Consider the following 12,667-nt stretch of genomic DNA (forward strand, 5'->3'; position numbering starts at 1 on the left):
CATATACCAACGCGATAATGACGCAACAATCCGAGAACCATGCTTGCAACTTTCATGAAGAAGACTCTTCATGCAAGGGAATGACAGCGAACTTGGCTCTTTTTCACCGAGACGCGATGAGGCGTTCTGATACGTATCATAGGATGATACATACAGTTCTTGCGTTCGGGCATATTGATGTTTATGTCCGCAAGCATCTCGAACACCATTCGGCGAGAGTGATTTGGACCCTCGATCCGAGGTTCGACACGCATCTCACGAGAATAGAGATATCTCGCAGCGCTATCGAGGCCCAGGCTTGCATGGCCCCCCAAACTCAACGTTTAAAGGTCATCGAAATATTAGCCATCAGTTACCTTATTCACAGCGTTCGCAAAGCCTTGCGATTCGATACACAGGAGAACCCACTTAAGGCTGCAGGAAACCATCAACCAGAAGACGACAGACTCTTCATAGTGAGAGATGAATTTGTGTTGCAGGAGGAGCGAGATAGCACCACACTCTCATACCCTGATGGAGAGGATGTATTGGGAAGCTCGTCTGCAGACACGATTGGCCGCATCTGTGGAGAGATTCGAGAGCACCGTATATTCTTATGATTAGTCGAAGCCATTTTGTACCGATGAAGTAGGGTATTCAGAGCCAGCCTTCAGCATCATCAAATCGAATACAACATATTCTAATTCTAACTGATCGCATTTGGTCCCGTTTCTAAACTGAACGGACCCTTGTTCTTTTTCTCTTTTTTTCCTTTTTTTTTCCTTCCCTTTCTTATTCTTTTTCCGTCTTTCTTTTATTATGGCATAGTAAAAGCTATCTAGAATTCTGATGCCATTGCTGGAGTTGAAGAATATGAAGGCCACTTTTGCTGCTTCCTACTCTCCATGCAGCCTATTTCGGCATGCCCAATGGGGTTGCTGATGACCAGCACCGAATAAAGTGAGATTTGGCCTTCGTGAATGCCAATGCGCAATAATGATGGATATACCAACGCTCTGCGTATCATCAATCTATAGTGTCTCGTATCGACTGCCATATTTTAGTGCCATTCACATGATAATTGCATCGACTTTCCAAGATATCGGAATCTGGTAGCGCTCAACGAGCTTTAGTGTCGATCGGGCCTTTAATCTCGCTTCCCCGCTTCCCCGCTTCCTGCCGACCTTCCATTTTGGACGGTGGAGTATTGTCGCACTGGATGTGCTTAAAATGGATTGAAGGTCGGGTCATTCATAATGAGCAGCAGTAGTGAGTTGATTGGTTCTATCTTCTGTGTGGGGTATTCCATCCCACAGGTTTTACTTTAAATCACCCAGCTTGATTACTGAGGGCTGTTGTTCCTGAGGCTCGTTGTGACCATGCCTGGCCTGCGACAAGTATCTTGCCACCAGCGAAAACGAGGCTACCTCAGGATCTAGCGAACGTCAATTAACAGACTTCACAGCGAGAAGCAATAATATAATCCAAGTCCCTGCCCTTCCACCAGCTTGGTATCATTTGCATCGTGCTAATGTAGGGCAATACCACGATGAAGTCAATCATTGTTCTTCCCTTGGTCGCCCTGGCTCACGCGAGGTGCGATTATCCCAGCGGTATAGGCTTATGGCATCCTGAGAAAGGCCAGAACTTCGCGGTAGTCATGTGGGATCTGGGGATCACGGAACAAGAATTCGAGTCGCTCAATCCAACCACAAATATAAATTTAATTTATCCCGAAATAAGCTACAATGTCACAATCAGACCATCCCGATCCGGAAAGTGGACCGATGGATGTCCGCCTTCCCTTCGAATCAAGGATACGTCGGACACCTCCATAGTAGATCTAACAGCTGAGACACAAGAAACTCCCGAATCCACGTCCGTTGCCGATGCTGATGGGTATCGTCATCGATCAACTCGCACCATGTATGAGACGGTAGAAACTAGCACTAGATTCAGCACCGTGTTTGCCGATAGCTCTCATCCATCGTCTCCATCAGTCGCGGGTGAAACTCAATCTGCCGACACGCCCTACCCGCCTTTTACAGAAGGCAAAGGGACTGGCACCAGACCTAAAGCCCATACGCTAACAGAGTCGATAAGTGACGTAACGAGTAGTGCAGTGTCCAAGGCTACAGCCACAGCATCAAAAGATGAAGAAGACAACCTCGCTAATACTAGCGAGACTTGGCGTTCAGATGTTTCGACCACGTCCGCGGCCGGTCAGTCGGAAGATGTGCATGAGATGCCATCCACGATTAGTGACGATGCTCAGCAGGAGACGGTCCCATCCTATGCCACTATGGACGACGAGGTGACAAGGACACCGGCACAATCACATGTCCCGTCTACTTCCGCCGTAGCTGAAGCCACTAATACAGTGAACAAGAAAGAGCAAAAGCTAGAGTCAGTCACCGAAGCGTCATCTGGTCCGTCGTCTATCAGCGGTGCGACCAAATCGGAGACGGCACCATCATCAACATTGTCAACGACAACGACGCTTACACAGACAGATGACTCTCACGTTATCAAGACGGAGAGATCAAGCGGTACCTCGTTGAAGGAAGAATGCACAGATTCGTCCAAAGATCTTTCGGCTCAGAAGTCTTCAGGAGGAGCGCATACTGGCCCGGCATCAATCTTGACTACAGATACAGCTACATCTTCAATATCACAAACCAAGGAAACAACTGGATCGGCCACAATTTCGGGGGGCACTACTGTAACTGAAAACACCTCAACACAAACAAAGTCCGCGGATCCGGATACAGTGTCTGACCAGTCCACCTCGACTTTGCATACGGCGTTGACGAAGACGACGGCCGAGGTTGTCACTACGTCGTATACTGATTCGACCGACCAAACAGGTAAACAAACCACAACTTTGTCGACAGAAACAAAAACCACATTGGTAACTTCGCCATCAAAGACAACTTCGGAGACCACGACCACTGCAAATTCATACAATGAAGAAGAGACGCGTCGCGCAATGTGTTCTCACGATTCAGCCTTGCTCGGCCGCGGACAGACGGATGGCGATCTGGTATTCCAGATGGTAAAGGATTTCTGCGGCAGACCAGATATTGATAGAAGCATGAAACACGGTGATGAATGCATCGAATTCTACAGGAGAGACTCGTCCAAGATTGACTATACGTTCGAAATCTGCCCGAACGGAAACTGTCCAATCTACGGCCAAAATGTGAGAAATCCTTTCGGACAGAATGGCCTTTCTTGCGTAGATATATTCTTTCATACGATTTGGCGTTGGTGTAAGTCTTTCTAAAATGGCCCCATGATCGTGAAATTGACAGTTAGTAGGTAATGATATGAATCAACGAGGAAATGGAGGGTGGTGGGATACGACATGTCTGGAATATACTTTACAAATTGGCACTAAGGGTAACAGTTGAGGTAACCATCCAAGTAGTGATGAGGTAGGATGTAGGACGTAATGCTCGCCGGGTTTCTGCCTCTTTTTGGACTCCACCTTCCTTCTCTCTTCTTAGTCCTTCAGCTAGTCTGCTACGCTACGAGCCCAAGAAATTGAACGTAACAGGAAACTCTTGATGTCCACCTGAAGGCAGCTCGTATGTACTGTAGCACAGATTGTCACGCGGTAACTGTTATTGCCGACGCCTGTATATAAGCCTACTCTCTTCTAGTCCACTTCTGCACTTTTCCCATAGTATGGTCTGCTTCTTTAGCTTATTGGTGATCTACACAATTGATAAACATTGAATTTTCTTCTTTTCTTTTTTCGCTCCCCTTTATACGTTGTCATATATATGACGTCTCCCAAAGTTGCATTCAAATATCACATCGCACCTCGTCGCCTTCACTATGCTCGCTAGCTCTCTTCTCATCTTTACTTCAGCTGCTTTGGCTCTAGCCTCACCTGTTGAAGATCATGGCCGAAGTTCTAGCTGTGAATATGGAAAGCCTGTACCTGTGCTTCCTGTTAATGGCCGTCGTAAGTCTTGATCCACCCTTAACCTTATGTAACGTCTTGTATCTCACCAACACGACCAACAGCTTCCGAACTCCCCGCTCCTCCTCGAGATGTAACTCTGAAGCACATTGCCCTTGGGTTTGGTATTCAGAATTATAGCTGCGCTGAGGCTGGTGCTACCCCTGCAGCTATCGGTGCTTTGGCTGTTCTCTACGACGTTACCAACCTCTATCCAGGTCAAGCTCGTTCGTCTTTAAAAGCTAAGAAATGGGCTTCTCTCCCTTCTGATGTTCTTACTACCGGAAAAGTCCCTCTAAACCGCAATGATGACAGTGGTGCCTCGCTCACCAATCCTTTCCCCAAGAAACAACCTCTCAAGGTTGAAGGTCTCCGCAACAGCATCCCCTACCTTGGTCGCCACTTCTTTAACGCTGCTGGTGTCCCCACTTTCGACCTCGACAAGGCCAACCAGCTCCTCATTGCTAAGAAGATAGACGGTATCAAGGCTCCCCCTTCTGCTCCCGCTGGCCCTGGAGGTACCGGCGCTGTTGATTGGCTCTACCTGGGGGATGCCGGTGGCAGCCAGGGTGTCTCCTTCGTCTACCGCGTCTTGACCGCAGGGGGTGCTTCTCAAGGTTGCAAGGCCAAAGGCACCGACAGCACCTCTTACACTACTCTCTACTGGTTCTACGGTTAACTGAAACCAGTCATTGACGATAGAACGGCGGTTTATTGCGAGTTTATGAAAAGGCCAGAATTGCTTTTAAACATGGACACTTGCATGTTTCAAAATAATCGTTTATGGATAGATACAGGATCTCTGGTTTCCCGAAGCAAATACCCATATTATTGGTGTGAGTCAATGCCTTGAGGATATTTGACGGCTTGTTTCTGCAAACTGCATGGCTTGGATGGCGCTATAGTCGATGGGAAGTAGTAGTAGGACAAGTAGTTAGTGCTGCAGAACGGGTTGAAGTGTATTATCCTGACATGGGCCATATTGTGAGCCTGAGTATATATCAACTACGATGCAAATAGCCTGGGGCTTACTTATATGACGGAACCGGGGCTACACAACACATCCTTTTCTGCGTTCAATACCGTAATTCCTCTTTTCGATTTTCTCTCTCTCTGTTTCTTCGGTACAGAACCTCAAATTCACCTCTATGCCTTTCCTATCTCATATTTCTGGATCCTGCCATTTACTGTGCTACTAGGTTTCAATTCTCTCTGTCACATTATGCAATGCTAAACTATCTCTCAAGAAGCTCAAACTGCCGATGAGGTCAACCCAGTTATTTGTGATCTCGCCGAGGGCATGCATTTGGGACCATCTCTACTCATTGTTGCGTAAGTCGACTGTTATAAGACATATTGGGTTGCGACGTAACAGGAATTCATTGCATGACTCGGCTGTCTTGTTCAAGATATGTACATATTTATAACAATGCTAAAGTACGAACTACTCCCATTAATGTTCCATTAAATATAAAAATATCGCAAATTTCTTTTTCCAAGTAGAGAATTTTAGGGCCTAGTGTGGCGCGCTGTTAAGTGTTCACATTCAAAAGGAAAATTGTTGGCTGCGACTAAACCATGCAGTAAGCAAGAACAGTGAGACCGTCCGTGTAAGCGATGACAATTCCCTTCCCTTATTGTGACGCAAAAACTGCAAGCGTTTTGTGTGGACAGAGTTTGATCAAGAGTGCCTTGGCGGTTTCACGTCCATGGGATACAACAAGGACAATTGCAACCATCACGACGTAGATTGCGGAGCAAGTCGTACAGTACAGAAGGCCTATAGTCAAGTCTTCATTCATTTATCGAGTAGCATACAGATCTGTATTGCCATACACCCTACGCCAATTTCTGCCACTCCTTCTTCGTATATTTGTGGTATTTATCACTATAACTGAGCCGGCCGCGGCAGAGCATACAGGCGATGTCGGCTGTGTCACCAGGCAGACTCTTGGACTGCGGCTTTTTACCGATCCTCGAGGATTACGCCGCTGCCACGAGCTAGATGCTGCATATACTTCACCGCGATAAAACCCTCGGTCATCGCAGGAGCGAGTGTCGTTCCCGCGCCCTGAGTTCCAAGTAGCGCAACTGATGCGTTACCTCCAGCAAACAAACCAGAGATCACACTCCCATCTGCCCTCAGTACTCTTGCGAACTGGTCAGTCTGAGGACCGCCTCTCGTGCCAGCATCACCGGGAAAGATTCTGATGCCATAAAAGGGGCTTTCCTTGACAGGGCCTATGCATGGGTTCGGCACCACAGTTGGATCACCGATGAACTGTTGGTACTTGTCCTCGCCCCTATGGAAATACTTATCTCGACCCTGATCACACATTTCATTCCACTCGTCCACCGTCGTCTGCAGGTTGCGGCTCGGCACATGCATCTGCTCAGCTAGGCCGTCAATAGTATCCGAGCGCAAGAGCAAGCCTTGTTCGACAGCCTGGTCAATCTGCCAGGTGCTCTTGAGGCTCCCAATGGGATATCTTCTTCTGTATCTCCGGTCAAAGACAAGCCAGAAGGTGGCCGCTTCTACGTCCTCATTCGCTCTCTCATACATGGACCTAACGGCCTCACCGTAGGGCTGGGACTCGGAGAAGAAGCGGCGGCCACAGCCATCGACTACTATAGAGAACGGCTTGGATATGGCAAACATGGCCTCCGTCACTTTCCCTGTCCTAGGATCGATCATGGTGGGGATGCCCCAGACTTGGCCGAGCTGTGCGCTACCAGCACCGATCCTTTGGCCGGCTCGCAGCGCGATACCGGCGTCTCCGTCAGATGCAAGGCTCCATTCCGCCTTGGTCGGCATACCTGAAGTTGCTTCGCTCGTGGCTGTTCCCGCTAGGTATGCATCCCTCATCTCCTGGTTCTGAGAGAAACCTCCTGTGGTTAAGATCACACCCAGCGATGCGTGGATGTCGACAAGTTCCTCGCTGCCTCTGCGTTGAACCCTTGCTCCTATTACACCACCATCATGTCCAGATAGTAACAGCTCACTCAGCTCCCATCCAGTCCAGATTTCCACATTGTCGTGTTCCTTGCACACCTTGAGGAGCTGAGCGATCAGCGATCGACCCATCGACACAGGCCTCGACATTCCCTTTGGAAGAGCCGAAACTTCTGCACGACACTGCCCCGAGGAACGCAGCCTTGTCAAGACTCGAAAGTCCTCGAATCGGGGGATCACGGGTGCGCCATCTGGTTTTGGAAGGTATTTCTGGTAGTGACCTAGGCTTGCCGCATCAAAAACCGCGGGGTCCAGGTGCGACCATGGTGGACCGCACCTTCGATGTGCGGGTGATAGTCTGGAAACTGGGACGGTTTGGCCATCCATCGGAACCTTGGTCTCTGAATATCTCATCATCTCGGGTCCCTGCGTCAAAAATGCGTCGAGACGCTCATCACGTAGGCGCCCATGGAAGGCTTGTTCCTCAAGACTTGAGCAGGTAAGTTTCGCCACAGCATTGGTGTAGCGGCGGCTTGTTCTTTGCTATCTTCGATGCCAGTTTCCTGCATGAGGAAATTGTTGGGCATCCACATGCAGCCACCGGACCTGAAAGTCGTGCCGCCAACGTGATCTTCCTTCTCGGCGAGGATGACTCTGAGCCCTGGATCATGCGCGGCCGCGGCCGCTGCTAAGCCTGCAGCGCCAGCACCTATGATGAGAATGTCGCATTTGATAACTGATGTTCGTTGATGGTTGGGCGCTTGGTGATGACCTGTGGCGCACGTCATCTCTTGGTCAAGCGATGGCATGGCTTGATTCGTTTGTTTGTCGACAGGTGAGATGGACGTGTGGTTCTTGTATAGGCTTATTCTTCCTATATTCGAATTTATGCCATTGAGATGCCTTGACTTCATCTTATACAACTATACGCACAGCTCTCGCGTCACCATTCACGTACGCCCAACCAGATCTACGGTGGTTATTGAAGCTGTTCAAAATTGGATCTCGGTCATCGATATCGAGAGGAATTACTCTCGCATACTTTAGGCCATAAGACCACAGGACTCCGGTAACATCGGAAGAAAAGAGTGTAGACAAAATTGACCGAAATTTATGTTATTCTTAGAACAGGTATCCCTGGCAAGCACCCGTAGAAGTTGGTCCCCGTCCATAGATGCGTCCGAGTTAAGTTGTCTTATTACGATGGGATGCGCGGCAGCCCGATCGAGCGGTACATCTCAGTGGTAAGGGCATTGATCCAAACACGCTCTCGATCCTGAAACAGACAGGAAGGTTGTCGTCACATCGTATTCACACTCCCTGTCTCTACCGTACGTGTACACATGTAGTATTCATTCGGATCACGATTGCTTGCTTGTCAATATTCGTTCTTCTACTGTAAAGAAGATGCGAAAATATGTTTTGATTGACAACGCACCAGCTTATTGGTGTTTGTACACGATGTCGGCCAATTACATGTGTTGGTGAGATGTGTTATTCGCAGTTGTAGATACAGTCTAAAAGCTAGACTCAAGGTGTCCGAACCATCACATAGATCTGCTGGTCGAATCACCCTCAAGATTAGTGGTGTTTCCTCCTTCTCTCTCTCTCTCTCCTCTCTCTCTCCCCCTCTCCCCTCCCTTCCTCGTTACATCTTGAGAACTTGTCGAGATTGGGTCGGCCACTCCCGATCGCATCGCGCTTCCCATCTTGCTTCATAGGGCAAGCGACTTTCACACTATTCAGGCTTCGTAAGCAGCTGTGAGGTTTGGTGTTTTACTTCAGGTCTATACTCACTGCGCGTTTCCAATCCTGAGAATCCATGAGCCAGCCGGCAGGCGCCCCGATAGTGACAAGCCATTGTTCCTTGAACGGGTCGAAACATTTGAAACGACAAGGGACACCATATGCTTCGACGTATTTGGCCAATCTATTATGTAGAGAGCGCAACGATTTTTGGAATCTCGCTCTCCCATCCTCGAACTTTAGGACATAGTCAGTTATCGGGTAGTGTTGGTAAACGGCCACCACCAGACGTACCTCTCTAATACTGCGGCTTATCCGCCAGAAGGTCGAGGCTCCACACCAACCCATGACGAGCAGCCCTGGTCCCAAAAGCACAAGTCTAGAGAAATGCCGTCGAACCTCGCAAGCCTGGCCGCTTCTCGGAGCAGGGTGCTTCCGTCAACGAAAGCATCTCTCATGCTGAGGCGTTTGCCGGGACCCCGTCCCCTGGCACCCCGCCTTGCGCGTCGCACGGCAGGACGAGCAGTCCGTTCCTCCTGCGGTGAGGTAGTATCGAGCCTTGGATGCTCAAGCTGTTGTGTGGCATGTTGCATAGTATTGCAGTGAGTCTCCGCCAGGTCTTGGATGCTCATTGTGTCAGGGCTCGATTGCTCGCAGCTATGAGTTAGATCCCAAGATAAAATTGACTCGAGCGCAAATGGAATCGTTTTGTACGTTTTTGTACGACAGGCCGCGATCGCCTCCAGAAAACACCCAACGACGGCGATTTTTGGACTTTTGGAACTTGGTGTTCACGTGCAGTTGGTTACCTAGTTGACACATAGCAGAAGGAGCCCAATTTGGCCGCTTCTACTCATCTAGCCACTTTTAATCATATTGCCCTTTTTTGGACTTTTGACACATGATGCCATTCAGTATGATGTCACCAATCAAACACAACAGCCAGTAACCGGGCCCTATCTGGCTTGTCATCCCATCTTGTCCAGCTCAATCAAAAAAGCCGATTTTGGAGTCGACAGCATGCGGACGACAGCTCGTGGTTCCCAATTGTCTTGTTTCGTCAGGCCGTGAAGGTCAGGCCTGGCGACAACATGTAATGTAACTTAAAGAACTATTCCACGAAGTCGCACTGCGACTATGAATGTTGCAAGCTTATCCGGAAAGGCCATTTTCATGTTATGAATCTGATTATGAACGGGGTATCCACCGCAAGTCATGGGATCCAATAGACTCGACATGAGCCAGTCGGCGGGCGTCTGGATGGCGACAAGCCATTGTTCGTTGAAGAGGTCGCAGCATGGAACAACCACATTTGCATCAGTTTTACCCAGATAAATAAGTAAATAAATAAATAATCCTATTCGGCCTATTCCTTTCTTTTTCTTCTATGCATCATGTCGTCTTTTCTCTCAAGACAACAAGACCTATCTTGCTACGCCTTCTCTACACTTCTTCATCTCGATTCTTCAATGAATGAAAGAAAAAGAGAGGAGAAAGAAGTGCAACAAAGAGCAGGTGAAAAGTATGGGTGTTCACGTCTGGTCCAGCATCCTCGTAACCATTCATCTGAGTCACTGCTGTAATGATGATCGCTAACAACTGATTTCCAGCAATATGACCCGGCTGCAGTCCGTTCTCTACCGCCGTTGTGGTATGTTTCGAACTGTCGGGCCAACCTGAGACAGCAGTCGATCGCGAACCTCACGACAACGGCGACCGCCTCCCTAACCATGGTTATGGGTCATCACCTATGCCGTTGCCATTGCCGTTGCCGTTGTCGCTGATATGGCCGTCGATACTGTCAACACCGCGAACAGCATTATCCGCACAAGCGTCGAGTGAGGCATCATTTCGGAATCCAATCGCGGGCTCATCAGTACAAACGTTGTCACGACCTCGACGTCCGGTCACCCTCGGTGCTGGCTTCGTGTCCTTGCACGGCTTCGCCTTGGCCGGCTGCTTCCTTTGTCTCGCTGGTCTCAGAGCAAGCTTGCCATTGGACACAACCTGCCTCCACCAAACGTCTTGAATCTGCAATCATCGTCGCGGTCAGCGGCTTGCCAAATCGGCTTCTCCAGGCTCCTATACTTCCAAACCTACCACGTCGTTCGTGTTTTCCGGCAGCGATTCCCCGTCGGGGATGTACACTGAGCCGTCCCAGAATCCATCGATCTTGTTTCTCTTGATCGCCATCATCCGTCTCTTGCGCATTGCCGAGCTCACCCATGTTCGGTCATTTGGGTAGGGGGACCTGGAACGAGTCTTCTCGGGCGCCATGCTCTCGATGATTCTTTTGAGCCGTAAGGCGGTCTCTTCAGCCGGAAGGGAAGCAGAGACAAAATGCTATCGTCGCTCGATGCACAACCGTCATATTTCGGAACAGCATCGAGACCAAGTAGATCGACCGGCTCTTGAATGAACGGTGGAATCGAATGGGTGGATCGTCGTGTCCCGAACTGGACTTGCGGGTATCTTGCACAGAACGGCCCATTTCGCTCGCAATGCTTTCGTGCCAGGCCAAAAGCCCTGACTCGGGTTCATTCTCGGCCTTCTTTCGTCGTCCCGTTACCGGGCTGTCAAAACATGCCAAGGACTGTTGGTCGGGCGTTGTGCAGCGGCACGGTCATGTCGGTGTTACTCCATGGTTGTTGCAAAAAAACCTCAATCCGGGTCCAATTTCAACCTCTCCATCGCGGTACCAGACTGTCGGGATGAAAGCAACGTCAAGATAGGTCGAAAAAGGCCGAGCAAGGGGCCAGATGTCTGCTAGAGCCAACACCTCCTTCGAACCCTGGCTGTGGGTTCCATTTTACGGTGTGCGCTGTCAATTTTGTTCGTCAACATCCTATTTCGGCCTTCCGTTCTTCCGTATTTTGCCTGCCCCCCCACCTTGTGCGGTCAGCTCAGCGCTGAGGTTACATCGGTAGTTGCGATCGACACAGTCTGCTCTGCATTGAACCCACATCACGTGGCACAATAACTGCCAAAACGGACTTTTAATCGCCGATCTAGTGGCCGGGCCCTTGAGCTCCTGGCGGCGGCACATTTCTGCCGCTGTTGGATACTAGCTAGTATAGGGTAGCCTGTAGTTTCGTTGCTGTCAAATGGCCAAATCCGATGGGCTGCGGGATTTTCTACAATTCAATGTAGAGTTGCCCAATAGCAATGACTGCCTTGGCAACCCTGTGTAGGGGGTAGAGATTCCATTTCACCTCGTTCTATTGCGACTTTTTCTTTTTTTGAGCTGCCACTGATCACAGAAGCGGAAAAAGCCGCGGCAGAAGCGGACGTTGTCGCCTGGAGAGTAAGCACTATTGTGCTGATGATCTAGGGTGTTTATGGCACAGCGTGGCTCCGTATTTTCAGTGACGCTTGATTTAGTGTCGACGCGAAAGCTCTGACTCGCGCACCGTTGAAGGAGACTGTACTCTCAGATGGGAAGAAACCCATGACGGGGACCTCATTTCATAGGCCGCGTGAAACAACTCGGCACGCTAAATTGATTCGTGTTTCCAGCCTCCGGATTTTTTCCCTCCGCCTTTTTAAATTTCTATTATTAATCTTTTTGTCGCTCCTCATCTCTGCGTCTATGCTTTTCTGGCTTGCCTATCCACTGCCATGCTTTGATGGATCCATGATGTGCTTCACTTGGATGAATTGCATGCATATAGTCCCCACAATGCGGGATGTCGTGCGAACTACGCGAAAGCTAAAATTTGACACTGACTAGCGACCAAGGTCGAAGCAAGGTGCTGAAGAAGCGATGCCGGACCGCGCAGATCGTCCAAGTTAGATTGAAGCTAGGCAAGCTACCCGGAATGGCATGTTCAACAGCATTGTAGTGAGTCTGTGCCTTGTCGCGGGTACGCATGGTGTCAAGGCTCACTCACAGCTATGGGTAGGTCCTAAGCCAAAGCCGACTCGAGCGCAAGTGGAATCGGTTAGTACGCTTTTGTACAACAAGCCTCAATCTCCTCCAGAAAACACCCAACGACGGCGATTTTTAGACTTTTGGACTT

General features: G+C 49.4%; 5 protein-coding genes across 5 annotated transcripts; 3 read left to right on the forward strand and 2 right to left on the reverse strand.

Annotated features, from left to right (window-relative positions):
- Window positions 1-17: 17 nt before the first annotated feature.
- On the forward strand, window positions 18-599 carry BKA55DRAFT_547359 (uncharacterized protein; the record flags this gene model as incomplete). The annotated part of the gene is made up of 1 exon (XM_046191014.1): window positions 18-599. One exon carries the CDS (start codon window positions 18-20, stop codon window positions 597-599), a length of 582 nt encoding a protein of 193 aa, XP_046040818.1.
- Window positions 600-2,281: 1,682 nt separating this feature from the next.
- On the forward strand, window positions 2,282-3,406 carry BKA55DRAFT_658009 (uncharacterized protein; the record flags this gene model as incomplete). The annotated part of the gene is made up of 2 exons (XM_046197504.1): window positions 2,282-3,251; window positions 3,301-3,406. 2 exons carry the CDS (start codon window positions 2,282-2,284, stop codon window positions 3,390-3,392), a joined length of 1,062 nt encoding a protein of 353 aa, XP_046040819.1. The 3' UTR covers window positions 3,393-3,406.
- A 416-nt stretch (window positions 3,407-3,822) lies between these two features.
- Window positions 3,823-4,628, forward strand: BKA55DRAFT_698738 (uncharacterized protein; the record flags this gene model as incomplete). The annotated part of the gene is made up of 2 exons (XM_046200548.1): window positions 3,823-3,952; window positions 4,015-4,628. 2 exons carry the CDS (start codon window positions 3,823-3,825, stop codon window positions 4,626-4,628), a joined length of 744 nt encoding a protein of 247 aa, XP_046040820.1.
- A 1,287-nt stretch (window positions 4,629-5,915) lies between these two features.
- Window positions 5,916-7,711, reverse strand: BKA55DRAFT_698739 (FAD binding domain-containing protein; the record flags this gene model as incomplete). The annotated part of the gene is made up of 2 exons (XM_046200549.1): window positions 5,916-7,392; window positions 7,416-7,711. The coding sequence occupies 2 exons, from the start codon at window positions 7,709-7,711 to the stop codon at window positions 5,916-5,918; spliced, it is 1,773 nt and encodes a 590-aa protein (XP_046040821.1).
- Window positions 7,712-8,640: 929 nt separating this feature from the next.
- Window positions 8,641-11,548, reverse strand: BKA55DRAFT_668926 (uncharacterized protein; the record flags this gene model as incomplete). Its single annotated transcript, XM_046197923.1, has 10 exons — window positions 11,232-11,548; window positions 11,014-11,174; window positions 10,749-10,960; window positions 10,397-10,679; window positions 9,761-10,005; window positions 9,575-9,608; window positions 9,373-9,457; window positions 8,989-9,305; window positions 8,700-8,944; window positions 8,641-8,661 (listed from the first exon to the last, which is right to left on the reverse strand). Exons 1-10 carry the CDS (start codon window positions 11,273-11,275, stop codon window positions 8,641-8,643), a joined length of 1,647 nt encoding a protein of 548 aa, XP_046040822.1. The 5' UTR covers window positions 11,276-11,548.
- Between the last annotated feature and the right edge of the window lie 1,119 nt (window positions 11,549-12,667).

The sequence above is a fragment of the Fusarium redolens genome (assembly GCF_020744475.1).
Source record: "Fusarium redolens strain MPI-CAGE-AT-0023 chromosome Unknown BKA55scaffold_43, whole genome shotgun sequence".
NCBI lineage: Eukaryota > Fungi > Ascomycota > Sordariomycetes > Hypocreales > Nectriaceae > Fusarium > Fusarium redolens.